Raw genomic sequence first — 16,490 nt, forward strand, 5'->3', positions numbered from 1 at the left:
AAAAAATTACAAACGGGCAGACGCAACTGCTTCAAAAAAGATACAATCATAAGGGTTTTTTCTGTTCTTTTAAAATTAGTTGTTTATTTATTCAAACATTTGCGTATTCATCTATTTATTCGTTAAGCAACAACTTTGAATGTCCGCTTTAGCTGCTACTACTATTAGTATTATTTATTACGGTACAATTTAACCGACAGAAAGAACAATATTAAACAACTTGTAATATTCTTATCGAGGAGCGTCTCTTAAAGGAAGTACAGTATTTATCCTAAATAAACTGATTTAAGCCCATTAAAAACCATATCTTAGCTCAACCCACAGACGAAATCTCACAGTTGTCTCCAAAGTTCCTCGAAATTATATCAACAATCTTCACAGTAGTTTTCCCTGTAGTCTTACTTGAAGGGCAGCCATCAACTGACTGAGCCATAAAAAATTTTAATTTTTAGATTGGTTTATTTCGATGAGTTTTGCCTGCAAATATACGATCGTCCAGAAAATAAACTTATAACTTACAATCACGAAGAAGACTGGTGACATTTACAACTGCATGAGTGCTTAAACAATAATAAACAGAATGACCTTTACCTGCAGATCGTAACTCAGACCGATCACAACCGACTAATAGCTGTTAACTAAGTGATTGTACTAAGTAATTGACTATTATTTCCAGTTTGTTGGATCCAGTTACCTAAGTTGTGCGATATTTCGATTCAAATTCAGCACAAGACTGCAATTCAACTGTCCATACAATGTCTATCTCACTTGGTTTGACCTGTGAGCTCTTCCTTATGGAGGTGTCGTTTATCGAAGAGAGAAAAACGATGTTCATCTTTCTTTTGAATCGTTCATTGATCTGCAGATAGATCAGCGACATGAAATATGGTTCTTAGTACTCAGGTATTTATTGAAACACTACAACTTGATGATATGCAGTTAGTGTATAAACAGTTTTCTTTTCTTACCTGAGTGTTTCGCAGGGAGTGTAGAGCGAAAATCAGGAAACCCTACAGAATAAACATTCCTTTTTACAATATTTAAATAAACTAGGCAAATATATTTTAAGATTTACATATGCATGAAGAGAAATCTACGAAGAAAAGAAAACTGCGTAACCCATAAATGAGGAAGAAATCTGTTTTCTCTGGCATATTTAACAGCTTTTTGTTTTCATAATTCCAATAAATATCATGTTACAATTATAATGTTGTATCGCCTGGTTAAAAAATTTAATCGAGATTGAGTGATTTTTGAGAGAAGCCATTCAATACTCACCTGAGTAGAGTTGAGTATGGTGAAGATGTAGGCGAAAGCTTTATGCACAGGCAAAAGGAGACCAAATAGCCACGTGACACCCAGCAGGGGAATTATCACTAAGCATGCTTTGATGCCAAGTCTAGGAGTTAAAAACAACCAAAAAAACACCAATCTTTTTTTTTTCTTTTGACAAAAAATTGTAATTGTTAGAGATCGGAATGCCTTCCTGATTAAGGAATGAGGAGGTTAGGCGAATATCGCCTCACAGGAGCACATGAAAATCTTTTCCACTGTTTAGTTTTAGTTTTATGATGTAAATCTTACCGTATTTGCTGAAAATGGTTGGCTTCTGCTATTGGCTGCACCAAATTGGTGATCTCTTTTATAACGCGTACGAGTATCAAGATGTTGAGCTGAAGAATACAGTAGAAATAAATTGATTATTTAGAAATGGTTGTCAAAAAGCTAAGACAGGAGAGGATCCTTGCCAAAGACGTCATTTGTTTGGTAAGGAGAGTGGAATGAAGAGTCATTTACAGGGAAAAGAACTCCCAGCCAGGGTACCTAGATTATGAGCTTCGATGCTCTGACAATGAGCTAAAGAAATCGCCAACAAAAGTGTTTAAACTAAATGAACTATGCAAAGTGAAGACTCGTGTTAAATTAGATAAATTCAATATCTTCTACTCTTCCTGCTCGTTTTATCTTTTTCAATTTTTTTATCATTATTAATTTTTTTAATGAGTAACTTTAGCGCGAAAAACTCATCTTGGTATATCAATGCGAAACAGTGTTAGAAAATTAATATGGAGGATGGAGAAGCTATTTTTTTTTTACACTATGTAGTAAAAGCTGGAGAATATTTGAAGCTATAATCTGGTGTTAGATCAAGGCAACAACTTCTTCCTGATAAGTTTAAATATTTTCATCAGCTGTTTGCTGTTTACTTTAGGGATATCACAAGGAGAGGTTTCATGTTGATCACTTCTGGGAGTTAAAGGTTTAATCCGCTTTTTAAAGAGCAGAGAAAAAAGTCTTTTGGCAGAAAGTAGTCCAGGTGTACCAATCACAATCACCAACACGAATCATTAACTTACAACTTCAATGAAAGCCACAAAGGCGGCGAATATCCAGGTCAGGTTGTTAGTCGAGGAAAGCCAGCAACTAAACTCGAAGAAGTGAAAGACAAGAAAGAAAGCCAAATTTTCAGCGAATAAAATGATACCGATTTCCAACGATACACAAAAAGACAAAAGAAAGAATGCAATAAAATGAAACAAAAGAAGAAGAGCAATAAGAAACCGTTGAATTTCCTCACTATTTATCACTCGTATAGCTTTGTAACCCTTCTTTCCCGGCAGCGATGCTAAGTGAAATGGCCACCATGATCACTGGAAGACCTACCCATAAAGAAAGGAAGTAAATCGAAACACTTCAATGGATGACAACACCAGATTTGGTGATCCGAAAGCATGCATGGTTATAGCTACAAGTGCATGCTGTAAAATAATAAACTCACCCCATGAGATGACGTGATACATGTGCATCTTGGTGTTGATGTTGTAAACTTTCACAACGAAGAAGTAGAGATAAATTGCCTCGATCAGCATCCAACAGAAAGCGGCCGTGAAGAAATACTGCATCAGAGCTGCTATTGTAACACAGGCAGCCTGTGAAAAGAAAAAGTTTTCGTATTCTTATCGTGCTCCTTTCGACGATATTTACGGTGCAAAGAGTAAATTCATTCTATGGATAGAAAGAGAGGCCACTAACTTTATTTTCTGTGGCGTTTATTCCGGCGATGAAGATGATCTGTCCAGCTCCAAGGGACATAGAAACACTCAGTCGAATTTGAGGGAGAGGTTGACGAACATCTCTGATGAAAAAAAAGTAAAAAAGCAATGAATTAGACAAAGGCAACAACAACAATAACATCAACACACACTGAGTACATCAGAACAACAAAATTGAATCAAAAGATACAGCAAAATATGGCTAAAGATATCAACTAAATCTTGACATCAAAGGAAAGAAGAAAAACAGTAAATAGCTCTAGAAAGGACAAAAAAAAGGAAAGCATTACGAGGAAAATAGCTTAACCGAAAACAATTCATAAAACGTGAAACCATGAGCTTTTCAAGCGCTCTTGATGGGGCATGAAATCGTGCATGTTCTTATTGGCATGGAGATTTGCATTGAGATCTCTTTTCTCTCTAGCCTACTTGAGGGGAGTTAAGAACTTACGTCACTAATATTCAGGTACATTACTTACGTGAGGCAAGAATAAAGTGTTAATGTTAAAAGTATCCCGACGATGGAGAGGCTCAGTCCCACGTAGGTGATAACTTTCAGAACTGTTTCGTCCTCCTCGGTGAGCTGTGTCAAAAAAGAAAAAGAAATTTAAAACAAAACATTGAGGTATTTAATTGAGCCCATAAAATTATAGAGTAAGGCAAAAATTATTTGATTACCTTTGTGCTACCATCGTAGTCCATTAAGACGGCGAAATGCGTCAAATGATTGCAGCTGCAAACTGTTTCTTCTGAGTTGCTTTTTGATGTAACTACATGGCATCCTTCCTCTGAAAAGCCTTCTGACCTGAAAAAAAGTAGGTCGACAAAGCGCACAAAATTGTTCATCGTTTTGGATGAGGCGATGTTTGACAATTTTGCGCCAAGTTTTTCCTTCATTGTAGTCTTAGCTGCGAGAACATTTCAGTCAGACTTCCTCTCTCTAAAAACACCAACATGTTGGCCTCCAGGGAAAATCTTACTAAGAACGTTCATTCATTCTCTTTCATACTTAAATCAATTTAAGAAGGAATAAATACTGAACAATAATATATTGCAGTTTTATTTTTACCTATTGCTGCTGCCACTCCAAAACATACAACGCTTCTCTGCTGTCAAGACCTGAAAATGGATTTTATCTTGTCAGAATGAATCATAATAACGCGTAACTACTAATTTTAATGTTACCTTAAGGTTTTTGAACTTAAGGATGACATTTTCTCCCAATTTATTTGGCTTGGGGTCCATAGTTATGGCCATTATCCTGGAGTTGATGTACCTATGAAGAAATTATATTTGAAAATGAACCAAAACCAAGGAATCAACAAGCATATACTCTCGCTAGATTCAAGCGAATTTTTATTGAAGGTGGAATAGTCTGAGACAGGCAGGGAGACTTCCAACCTTAGATGGAACTTTTGACAGTTTCTAAGGTCAGTTTAGTTGAACTTGGGTCTTACGTGTTTCTGTGTTGTGTGTTTTTGGGGAAAGGGACATACTATAAGATGAAAATAACATCACCTTTTGTTGACTGTTTCATTCCTGATAGGTTGATCTGTCAGTAGTAGGTCATGTAGATCCTTGTACACAAAAGCAACCACCAATGATCCTTAAAACCCCCAAGAATCAACAAAAAATAAGTTATCCAAAAAAAAAAATAATAATAAATCACAAAATTAAAATTTTTTTATCATGACATTAGAAGGAAGGCAAATGATTCAAGAAAATAGACTACGTAAACTAATAAACCAATGATCCTTAAAACCCCCAAGAATCAACAAAAAATAAGTTATCAAAAAAAAAAAATAATAATAAACCACAAAATTAAAATTTTTATCATGACATTAGAAGGAAGGCAAATGATTAAAAAAAATAGCCTATGTAAACTAATAAACCGCATTTTCTTGAGGATTTATTTCAATACAGAAATTTCGATTGGAGAAACCAAGGTAACTAAAAGTTGTAAAGTTAACACGCCGGTTAATACGAACCATTTTCCACAAAATTTGAAGAAGCGATATCGATTCTCGCTTGCCATCGTTGTTCCTCAAAGTGGAAGTAACTCGCATTCTGGCGATAGGCTTTTTGAATGGCCAAAACTGTCAAACCGAGCGAGAAGAAAGGTTTCAAAATTTTGAAGGTTTTCTATTCTGTCTTATTGATTGTTTAAAGATACTTTTAATTTCCCTCTCCGCAAAATTTTAAAGTATCAAACAAATTGAAAAAAAAAAAAACAGACATCGATAACATTCAACAATAACGTTTAAGGCGTATAACTGAGTTCTTACATTATCTAGGAAATTATGCTGCTCAGTCGGTCTGTCAGCAAGTCATTAAGTAACAGAGAAATAAACTTTAAACCTAAACAGTATTGAAGGCCGCAACCTCACCCATTTTTGGGTACACGATCCTTTTTGAAAGCCTCATTCCACTCAGGTGCTGTTTTCCATAATTAAGAGCAAATTTCTCGACGGCCTCTGCCACCTCAAAGATGGATTTTCTTAGTGTTTTAACCTCTTCCATGTTGGCCATGTCTTTTGCGACGTTCGCGATATTTATGGTGAAATTTTCAAACACATCTACAGCCTCCTGCAATGACGTAAAATATCTCCAGGTCATTAACTAGCCAGTCTCATATATACAATTGATATTAAGAAGGCGGTAAAAGTCTAGCAGGAGGCCCTCGATGGTGTCCAGGGTATTCATTGTCAAAATAACTCTTTTAGGAGCCTGGATTATTTTTTCCCATTTTTCACCCTTTTCACCTCATATGGCTTGAATGGTGGTTTATCCTGAAAGATCAGATGTTTGCTTTTATGGTTTAAATAGATATATCAAAGTTAAAAGCCTTCAAGTTATGAAGATTGGATACCTTTATGGAAATATTTCTGGTCATGTTTATTCCGGATAATTTTGACACAGAAGCATTTGCCTAGAATAAAAAAAAAAAAAAATGTCACATTTATAAACAGAGAAGGTCCCGAAAAGTGACATGCATAGAAACGTAAATGACTATTTAGAACACAAACCAGCTCCTCCACTGCCCTTAAAAACGATGACAATGGTGTTGTTGACGATGGCGATGGCGATGGCGATGGCGATGGCGATGGCGATGGCGATGGCGATGGCGATGGCGATGGCGATGGCGATGGCGATGGCGATGGCGATGGCGATGGCGATGGCGATGGCGATGGCGATGGCGATGGCGGTGGCGGTGGCGATGGCGATGGCGATGGCGATGGCGGTGGCGATGCTGGAGATGGATGAGAGAGGAAAATCTTGGATTAGAACGAGATGTCAATTGAGCTGTTTCAATGTTTTACGGCTTTCCTCTTAGCACGATTGTATATTTTTCCAACTATTGGGAGGCGAATGACAGGAGACGGTTTAAAGGTTCAAAAATTCAAACTTGTCATATCGCTCAATTTACAAAACTTGGACGAAACAGATGTTTTATAATAAGTGAACGCTAGCGAGGATCACTTTGGTTTCCTTCCAATACAGGTTTTGCTAAATGTGTCATAACACCATATGTCGCCAATGTTACGAAGTACTCAACTTGAAGTGTGCTATGCCAACGGAAACTATTGGAATACATTACCTCGAACATCCCCGTTGTTATAATGAGGGAGGAAAAGACAAACGAGCTATGGCTTTTGTTAATTGATTAGGTAGCTGAGGAAATGGTTTACTACTCAGCTATTAGCTTGATCGCGATACTCGCCGGTTTTAATTTCTGTGCATGTTTGTTGCACCTTACACCATGGCATCTTCGATTGCGTTAAGCACCGGTGAAGTTTCGATTACATTGAGCACCAGCAAGTCTATCGGGTCCCCCCTCCCTTATCATTTTGTACCTTTTATTTCTGAGAATGGGTTGTTTATTGTGCTTGGGACATATTCCACGTCATTATAGTGACCCACTCCTCTTACCATATCGTTGTGTACAAGGTGGTCCAACGTAGTCTTGGTAAGAGCCCCGCCAAGAGTTTTGTCCAGGAGCTGAATCTGCTGAAGAAATGTCACAAATGCAATACAGAGGAATTAATTATTCCAAAAAGAAAAGAAAAGATCAGATTTACACACGCGATTGCACCTAACAAATGGGCAAACTCCCAGAATCTCGAAACATAGAATTAATTTTACTGACAATTATTTTCCATTTACTGATTGAATAGAAGTGTGCTCTGATTGTACAGAGGTATACGTCGTTCATCAATACTCGTTACAGATATTAAACTTAAGTTTGTTTGCCAAACCAGTACCGTTGATAATGATTTTTTTTGGTTTTTTTTTTAAACGTGCATGCGCTTTTGTTTCTTACACTTTCTCTTCTTAACAGGTGTCAGATTGTGACAGATACATTTAAAGAAATGCTTCAAAGTTTGTTGGCAAGCCATTTGAATCACCTTTTTCATTATACAAATAAAAATATTTCGGTGAAGCCTCTATTTAACTTGCATTACCTCAGTCTGTTTCAACTACCATTTACTCGTTCAAAAATTGTCCAGCTCATGGAGGATCTTGCCGTAATTACAGCCCTAAATCAGTAGGGTACACACAGGCACCCATACTTCGATATGTTTTGTTCAAAAGAACATGCATTCATTCACTGACATCAATGAAAACGCCTTGTCACTTATGGCAAGGGAAAATTCCGTTTGCTAGATTATCCCAATCTCAACGCCCTCGACAAAAGTTGTTAAATATACAATTTCCATTGCTGTTTTTCCAGCTGCAGGCGATGTAAAAAAAAGGAAAATTTTAGAGTCATCGTTCTTTTTCGAAACATATGTCCCGGATTTTTTCATGGGCATTATATTCAACCACAAATACGCGCTTAGAAGGTCGTTCATCGCTCACACGTACAAGTTAGGTGAGCTGAGCATATTCTGTGAACAATATTTTCACTTTTAAGAAGCAAGAGCAATTTTCCTGACACAAGTGGTAGACTGTAATGTTTCAGCACATAGTAGACTTTATGGTTGGCGTGTGATCTTACCTCCGGGAATCTCGCAAATATAGGTATTATTATCATTCCGAGAGATACCATTAAAGAGGCCTCTATTCCTGGATATTTCCGCATAATCGTCGTTACCATCTGGCTCAGAATCTCGCCATTTCGAAATGTTTAATTGTTCTCCACTCAGCCAAGTCCAAACCCCTCCTATCTTCCATAAACCAATGTGCCACGCACTAGCATTCCAAGTACCACGCTTCTGAATCTCGTTACTGATAAACTGCCATTCTTCTTCAGTTTCGATGGAGACTAAGTCAAATCCCTGGACGTTACAGACACGCCTACTGTTATTCCAATCTCTTTCGCTTTTCGAAAATATGTAAGAGGAGTTTTTGAAACAGGTTGCTTGGCACTCTACGAGAAAAACCAGTACTTCAAAACTGGTACTCAAGACCTTGGGCATACATTCTTCGATGTGTTATGTTTAAAAGAACGTGCATTTACTAACTGACCTCAGTGAACACGCCTTGTAACTTGTGGCAAGGGAAAATTCCGTTGGCTAGATTATCTCAACGCACTCGACAAAAGTTGTTAAATATACAATTTCGATCGCGGTTTTTCAGCTGCAGGCGATGCAAAAAAAGGATAATTTTAGAGTAATCATTTTTTTTTGGAAACATTTGTCCCGGATTTTTTTATGGGCATTATGTTCAACTACTAATACGCGCATAAAAGTTCATTCGTCGTTGACACGTACATGTTCAATTGAGGTGAGCTGAGCATATTCTGTGAACAATATCTTCATCTTAAGAAGCAAGAGCAATTTTTCTGACACAAGTGCAAGACTGTAATATTTCAGCATGTAATACACTTTATGGTTGGAATGTGATCTTACCTCCGGGAATCTCGCAAATGTAGGCATTTTCATCATTTTGAGAGATACCATTAAAGAGACCTCCACTCTTGGATATTTCGGCATAATCGTCGTTACCATCTGGCTTAGAATCTCGCCATTTCGAAATATTTAGCTTTTCTCCACTCAGCCAAGTCCAAGTCCCGGCTATATTCCATAAACCAATGTGCCACGCACTAGTATTCCAAGTACCACGCTTTTGAATTTCATGTTTGATAAACTTCCATTCTTCTTCAGTTTCGATGGAGACTAAGTTACCTCCCTGGCTGTAACAGACTTCCCTGTTCTGATACCAACCTCTTCCGCTTTTCGAAAATATGTAAGAGGAGTTTTTGAAACAGGTTGCTTGGCACTCTATGGGAAAAAAAAATAAAGGACAAAAAATAGACAAAAAAATGTATACTGTTGTAACAATAGTGATAATTCTGATGGTGGAGACAAAGGAATAAATAAATAAATAATTGTTTACTGATCATAACAATAGTAATAACGAAATAGATGAAGAAGAGAAAGTAGATTTTTATACCATTAACATTGATAAAAAACAATGGGCATCAAAACTTTCTACCTCACCAAAGGAAAAATTAGAATTAGGCAAGGTTTTAAAAGTGGAAATTGGGGAAATCAGGGTAATAGCACCGTTAGTCTGACTTTTTTTTATTTTTGCTTTCCAACTAACGTTTTTTAATCGCAAGCTGATGTAATTCCAGGAGGAAGTCTATCACTAATCATTTTGATAATTTAGTCAAATCCTTTCTTTTTTTCCGGTTAATTTTTATGGTACATAAATATTATATTGGAATTACACTGTCTCACCTGTTCCTGGCAATTCCATCATCAAATGAAGGATGACTGTAGAAGAGGAAATGAGATTGTTATATCGAAAATAACGTTTGAAACAACTAAAAAGTTTATGAGATTTCGAGGTAGACTAGTACTAATGCATTTTATTCGCTGCATGCACTTTAAAACCTACCTATGACTTTTCTTACCTTCCCTTAGGAGCTTAGGGATGCGTTTCATCAGATGTTTAAATGATTATAATTCAAGGACCACCTTCAATTTGTTATTTATCTCTTGCCTTTAATTTTGTTGAATTGAAACTTAAATCTAAAATGGAAATGAAAGGAAATTGCGGTAAAAAATGCCAAAACTTTAGACAGTTTTTAACTTTTCCTCGAAGTAACCGGGATGGGCGCTTATTCTTTTGGGCAACGACTTCACATGCTTAGAGCAAGGCAAATACTTGTGCCTTATAGCTTTGTTTTTCCCAGAATCATCACCGAGAGGTCAAACGTATGGATTAGACATTTATTTGTAAGTTCAAAAAGTTCAAAATTGTCGCTTCTCGGAACAGATAACTACAATATAAATATTTACAACTTATTCGATGTAGACATTTTGCGCGATATTATTCCAAGTCAAGAGAGTGCCGTTGGGAAACCATTCAAGTGCTCTATATAACCGTCAGAAAAGTTTAATGAGCTAAGAAATTTGTTGCTTAAAAAAGGGAAAAAACAACTACAACAACAATAATATCCGTTTGGTAGGTGCAGCCTTCTGTTGTTCCGCTCTCCGTCCGTATTTTTGCACTGTTATACAGTGGAATACCGTGAGCATGTTCCATTGCCCAAATAAATGGCTTAAATGGCGTAGTAGCGGAGAGATAAAAAAGTATATCTTTCGACAAATGACCCTATTATTATTTCAAAAAAAAAAGAAAAAAAAGTGATTTGAGTGGAGATGAAAATTGTAAATGAAGACAGTAAACGTAAAAATTTTGCTTTTTTTTTCTCTTTTTCTAACTGGGTTGGAATTCATTAATTTACCGTCTACTGGGTTTTGGCGTCCATTTAGAAAATAAAATTCAACAACTGAAACCGATAAAAAAATTCGAGGATGCAGGGAATTTATTAAAGGGAATTAAAAGATGAACCCGTCACAAACTGAACTGTTGCTGACGGCATTTATTATGATAAACACTTGTCCAAACTGGCCCTCTGTTTATCACAATTATTTTTTCGACTTAGCGTTTTTATAAAATGAGCACGAATGCAACTCCCATTTCTTTTCGTGCAAGATTGTTTAAGTGAAACGTCTGAATTAGTTTTAGTCGACGAACTCAATTCGTTTTTTTCGCGAAAAAGATCATATGTAGCGTTTGTTTATTTCTCGGTTGACTTATGGTTACAGCAGCTTCATGAGGTAGGCGACTATGTTATCGTGTTCCTGAAACCTTATATAATATTTCTAAAAGGCTTTGCACTAAACGTCCATTAAGACACAACAATCGTGAATTATAACTACCATTTCAATTTTAAAACCGCAAAACTGTTTCGAAAATAAAAAATATCTAGATCTAACCAGACACTACTTACTTAACATTTCCATAACATAATCAGAAGATGTAATAGAGCTTCGGTTGTACTTACTCAGAGCAGAGTGTAAAAACAGGGCTGTGAACATTTTACCGGATTGAAGCCCAATTCTTCAAGCTTACGATATAGAGAAGTTGCCCCCAGCAGATGCCAGCACGCTTATGCTATATAGTTCTTAACATGAAAACAACACCGACGCGACAGATTGTGTAACGTATTAAAACTCTTTTGAGGGCGGTAATATGACATATGATAATACTCGATCGCTTCTCACTGACATAAGCCACCACTATTTTTTCCCTTGATAAAAGGAACAATGAAGCTAAAGGCTTTTTCCACCAGGTGCAAAGGAATTGTTTGCTTCAGCAAAACAGGAAACTCGCTATAATTAGCTATATAGAAATAGCTATACTAGTTTACATTTTCTTATAGAGCAGATAATAATAAGTTGATAAAATACGTTTTTAATAAAACTTGTTCATGAATCATGTTTAAAGTTAGTGTTCTTTTGTAAATCAGTATTTTCCTACCGGAAGCCTTATCGAGTATTCGATCTGTTCAACTGCACGGATGGAAGAAATTACCATCTATCCATCAAATAAATGAAGCTGCTCGTTGAAACTGATAACGTTTACATCGTATTTTAATAACTTCACCAGCGGGACTGATTCTATAATACATGTATGGGGAATAAACCAGGGGAAGTAGAAGTCCTCTGGTGAATTCATATTAACGCTGCATGTATTGGAACGACATGCAGGGGAATCCAGCATTTCTCTGAGTCTGCGAGAAACACAATAACATCGATATTTGTTTAAATCGTAATTGGGAGAGTGGAATAGCAAATAATAAGGAGGGAGGCTCGAGCGCTCGAAGGAAGGCGCGCAAAGGACACTAATAAGTGAAAACTTTCCCTTTAAAGAGACGAAAAGTGTCCTTTATGGCTCCTCAATGTTATAGACCAGTCTAGAAGGGGGGGGGGGGGATGGGGAAGGGTAGGATAAAATTTACTTTATCTTTCCATAGGGTTCTGTGTGATATTCTTATCCTTCCTCATTGGCAACTAACAATCACTTTGATATGATTCGAACTAGCTCCAGGCAAGCAAATTGATATTCCGCTCGTTGATAAACTGGGCGATACAAGACCGCCGAACGTCTAAGGCAATTGCGGAAGATTTGTTCAGAAAAAGTAGAATCCCCCACTGGATTTTTAGGTTGGTATGTTGCAGAGTCCGAAAATGGAAGTTCAAGGTAATCCGTATGGTTTACATACTCCATGATCGCGTAATAAAAAAAGACGCCTTTAAGTGACCACATGCCAAATTACGTCAACACTCAAAATTTTTCGCAATGCCGACCGCCAATAGAAACACAGAAGTGTCCTGCGGTGTCTCAAGAGGCTATCAGCAAAAACAAATTTTGCGGATAACAATCGAACAGTTGTCCGTACCAGAACGTAGTTAAATAGTCTAAGAACTCTTTTCTCTCTTTATCTTTCGTTATTCACAGTCAGTGATCTAAAGCACAAATAGCTGTTTTCTAGATTATTTAGAGCAGACTTTTGGAGCCAGGGTACCTGGCAAGGGTCACTTGCCGACGACGCGACGGTAATTGCAACATTCAGTATCAAACAGCATGTCATTTTTCCCGTTCTGTGTGGTTAAAGACAGAGTAACATTAAGCAGAATCACAAAACGCTGTTTCAATTCATTTGAGTAAAGCCTCTTAGTTTCTTATATATGTTTTTTTTTTTCCATTCGCATTTTCTCATCCGCCATCCACACCTGCCATCTGCAGTCATCCGGTCCACGTTTTACAGACACCCGGACGTTTTGCCTCACAAAACACCGCGGTAGTTCTTTCTGGTGACAAATTCAAATTGACTACTCACAAGTTGGCAGGCTATTCGGTTGGATAAGACGTCTTTGATAATTACTCACGTGCGTTTGATATTAATGAAGCCTTTTATTTGAAATTATTGTTAAAACAGAAATGTTTAGTTTGACATTACCTACCACGTTACCACAGTTATTTAATAACGATATAGCTGCTTCTCAAAGCACGCCCTTGTCCTACAGGAACAAGAAAATTTAAAAGGTTCTATCGCTATCTGCTTCCGTATTTTCTTCCGAAGGCCTTTGTGGAAACAACAAGCTCGAGTCACGTGCGAGAACTCTGAAGAAGTCTTTTTTTTTTCCGGACTATGCTTGCGATACTAATAAACTCAACAAAAATTCATGTTCTAAAGAGAAATTTGGTACTCACTCAACAAAGTTATTGAATATAGGACGATTCCCCAAATCTGACAAGCCTTTGTCAACATCTCACTTTTCTGTTTGAGTTACGTTTCTCTCAGCCTTACACTCAACCAATTCTAATCTTTTTTTCCCCAAATTTCCTTCTGGCCGAATCAGCTTGGTAGCAATTCTTCTTTGGGAAAACTTTTTTCCAGATCAGTCTCATGATAAAAGAATAAGCTTTCAGAGTGTGTTGTTTTGAGTCAAAATGAGCGTTGTGTTGCTAATCGTTATGCAGGAAATTGGATGTCATTTACATTTTTGACGTCTTGTCTCCCGTTAAATTCAATTCTAAGAACTCAGACTTTTCACCTGTTTAAAAGAAAGCATAGCAAAAATATCAATTAATAGTGTAAGAAATCGTTTCTCTACGCTACTCATTATTCTTTTGAAATAATGGAGTGGACTAAAATGTTAAGTAGTCATAAATAGTTAAGCTCAATAGAGTAAATTTTTGGTATCGATTGTAAATGTCCACTCTTGCGGTCGACTATTCACCATTGCGTGTCTTTGTTTATTTCGCTATTTAAGAAACCATCTCGGTGATTTTAGAGCAGTAGCATAACACGAACTAACTCGGAACAAATATGGTTTTACTTAAAGTAAGTTTCTAATTTCAATTGATTCTCAAAGCTCAAATGACTGTTCTGCCTTACTTTACCTTTTTACAATGCTCTTCTCCATAAGTCGTTAGATACTGTTTGTATTTTACTTTTCATTTGGATACATCAGTCTGGAATTTCGAGGTATGCCGAGCAGACCAATTAAGAAATACCACTACGACATACAAAATGGGTGAGTAATCAACACTATCTCAAGGACATTTCGATTTGAAACCCCCCCATTTGTTATCGCGCGGCTTTCTTGGTTTTGCAAAATAACAGGTCAGTTACCAAAAATAACCACGTCAGCTTCGATAATTGTCCTAAGATTATTAAGGAAATAAGCCAGCTATCGACTCGCGTTATGAAAAATTATGGGGTGTTGATATTGTTCACATCTCCCTTCGAAGCTTTGTCTTTGGGCAAAATGTTCGCTTTCGGACAGTCTATAAGCGGCGAAAATTATTAGCCTGAGGCGATTTATTCACAAATTAATGAGATATCAAAGATGCGTATCCCGCCAAAGAAGGAAGAATCACGCAAGTTCCTCGATATATTGTTGTACCTATATCTCTCTAGATGGAGATGTCCTTAAGATGATCGCGAGATAGCTCTGAAATCTCATCTATCCTTTTTCTAACATTACGAAAGGAGAAATGAGGTACAGACACATGGGGGCTCCGGCCCACCTCCTTCTAATTTATGTGAAAAACAAAGCGCTTTATTCGAAAGCCTTCATTTATAGTACTTTTGCATAGTGCTGTAAATTGGATCGATCTGCACCACGTATCACACTAAAATGATACATTATTTTTGCAGTGTTTAAATACCCACATCTAAATATGAAGGGTGGGGCAAAGGGGGGGGGGGAGTTGAAATAGATCTAAAAACCTCTTCCCTTTCTAATGGCATCAATTTTCCCTTAGAAACTGCTCTCTGGGTTTTTTTTTCCCGGAAAACAAGTCTGATGAAAAATCTTTTTGTTTTTTCACGTTTACAGCGTTCCTTTACCTAAGATAAACTCAGGGCATTTCTTGCCCAGGTGCATCTTTCCCGAACATCGAAGTTAGTTCCATTTCTTCCTAGTAACTCGCAATTTTTAATCCGTTGAATCCGCTACGTTTAATCAGATGTAACTGATCCTGAAGAAATCTAAAATATTATTTCGTTTTTGTCACAAATTCAATTATTTGTTTTTTCACTCACTTATTTATCATAAAATTTAAAAGTCAGCTTTAACCGCTACTATTACCAAAGCAAATAGTATTTGCTATTTTATACGTATTTTAACTGCTTAAATATTATAAAAAGGCGACGCTATCGTAAAATGTTAGTCTAAAAATTGCCCACTAAAATTCAGAGAAATGCCTATCATAGTAAAGCTTAAGACTGTTTGAAGACACGTCAGTCTTGACTGCTTGACTGCAATGCCGCGACATTCCAACTAAATAATAGGAAATAATAGGAGGCGAAGAAACCACCATGTGAAAGTCAGACTGTTTTGAATTCTAACAGCAATCGACAGCCAACCTATAGGTTAGTTACTTTAAAGCAATTTAGTTTGCAGCTAAAGCAAACTTTCCCTAATTACGTATGAAGTACTTTATACTCTTAATTTAAAGAAAAAAAAGCTTGAAAAGCTCTTGCATCTAGCTTAAAAAACGTTAAAGGCTACTGACTTTAGCAAATTACCCAATCATCGCAGTAACTGACACCTTACAAATGACTTATTCACCAAGCTAAAGGCTCGATTTGAACGGCCGAAATCCTCCCGACAGATCGAAAATGAGCAACTATTACTAACTAACTATTACATTAAGCAATCAAATAATGGAGTTTCAGGCTTGGTCAGTGTTGAATCTAGTTCTTCAAGCTGAGTGTTTTTCCACCTCAAACTCATTGAAAGACTGCAATTCAGCTACCCACGTATCACCAACATCACTTGGATTAACCTGTGAGCTCCTCTTTGCGGAGTTTCCATTGTTTGTAGATGGGAAAACCCTGTTCACCTTCCTTTTGAATCGCTCTCTAATCTGCAGATAGACAAGCTAGGTAAACAAATAAAGGCACCGATAGACATGGAAAGTAAGAAAATGAACCACTCTCACGGTATATTCAAGTTTAAAACCTCATTACATACACCATATGTATAATTAAACTTACCTGACTGTTTCGCACACAGTGAAGAACAAAAATCAGGAAACCCTTTAACAGAAAAAAAGAATGTTTTTCAAGCCAGTTTCGTTTTGTGATTGCGACTTGGGGTACCTATATTGAAGTTAATTTTC

At 36.9% G+C, this 16,490-nt stretch overlaps 1 protein-coding gene and 1 long non-coding RNA gene across 2 annotated transcripts; both read right to left on the bottom strand.

Moving 5' to 3' along the window:
- Window positions 1–55: 55 nt before the first annotated feature.
- Window positions 56–11,793, bottom strand: LOC149051549 (uncharacterized). The gene is made up of 23 exons (XM_089214441.1): window positions 11,356–11,793; window positions 9,740–9,775; window positions 8,906–9,277; window positions 8,053–8,424; window positions 6,984–7,058; window positions 6,374–6,408; window positions 6,080–6,328; window positions 5,923–5,982; window positions 5,441–5,639; window positions 5,042–5,149; window positions 4,572–4,659; window positions 4,239–4,329; window positions 4,123–4,172; window positions 3,732–3,858; window positions 3,533–3,636; window positions 3,034–3,136; window positions 2,780–2,930; window positions 2,579–2,660; window positions 2,358–2,424; window positions 1,585–1,673; window positions 1,279–1,399; window positions 969–1,010; window positions 56–859 (listed from the first exon to the last, which is right to left on the bottom strand). The coding sequence occupies exons 1-23, from the start codon at window positions 11,387–11,389 to the stop codon at window positions 695–697; spliced, it is 2,820 nt and encodes a 939-aa protein (XP_089070567.1). The 5' UTR covers window positions 11,390–11,793; the 3' UTR covers window positions 56–694.
- A 2,877-nt stretch (window positions 11,794–14,670) lies between these two features.
- LOC149051550 (uncharacterized) lies at window positions 14,671–16,409 on the bottom strand. Its single transcript, XR_016181031.1, has 2 exons — window positions 16,366–16,409; window positions 14,671–16,235 (listed from the first exon to the last, which is right to left on the bottom strand). It is a non-coding gene; the product is annotated as an uncharacterized LOC149051550 (long non-coding RNA).
- Window positions 16,410–16,490: the final 81 nt, after the last annotated feature.

The sequence above is a fragment of the Pocillopora damicornis genome, chromosome 1, assembly GCF_964200805.1.
Source record: "Pocillopora damicornis chromosome 1, jaPocDami1.2, whole genome shotgun sequence".
In the NCBI taxonomy this organism is placed as follows: domain Eukaryota; kingdom Metazoa; phylum Cnidaria; class Anthozoa; order Scleractinia; family Pocilloporidae; genus Pocillopora; species Pocillopora damicornis.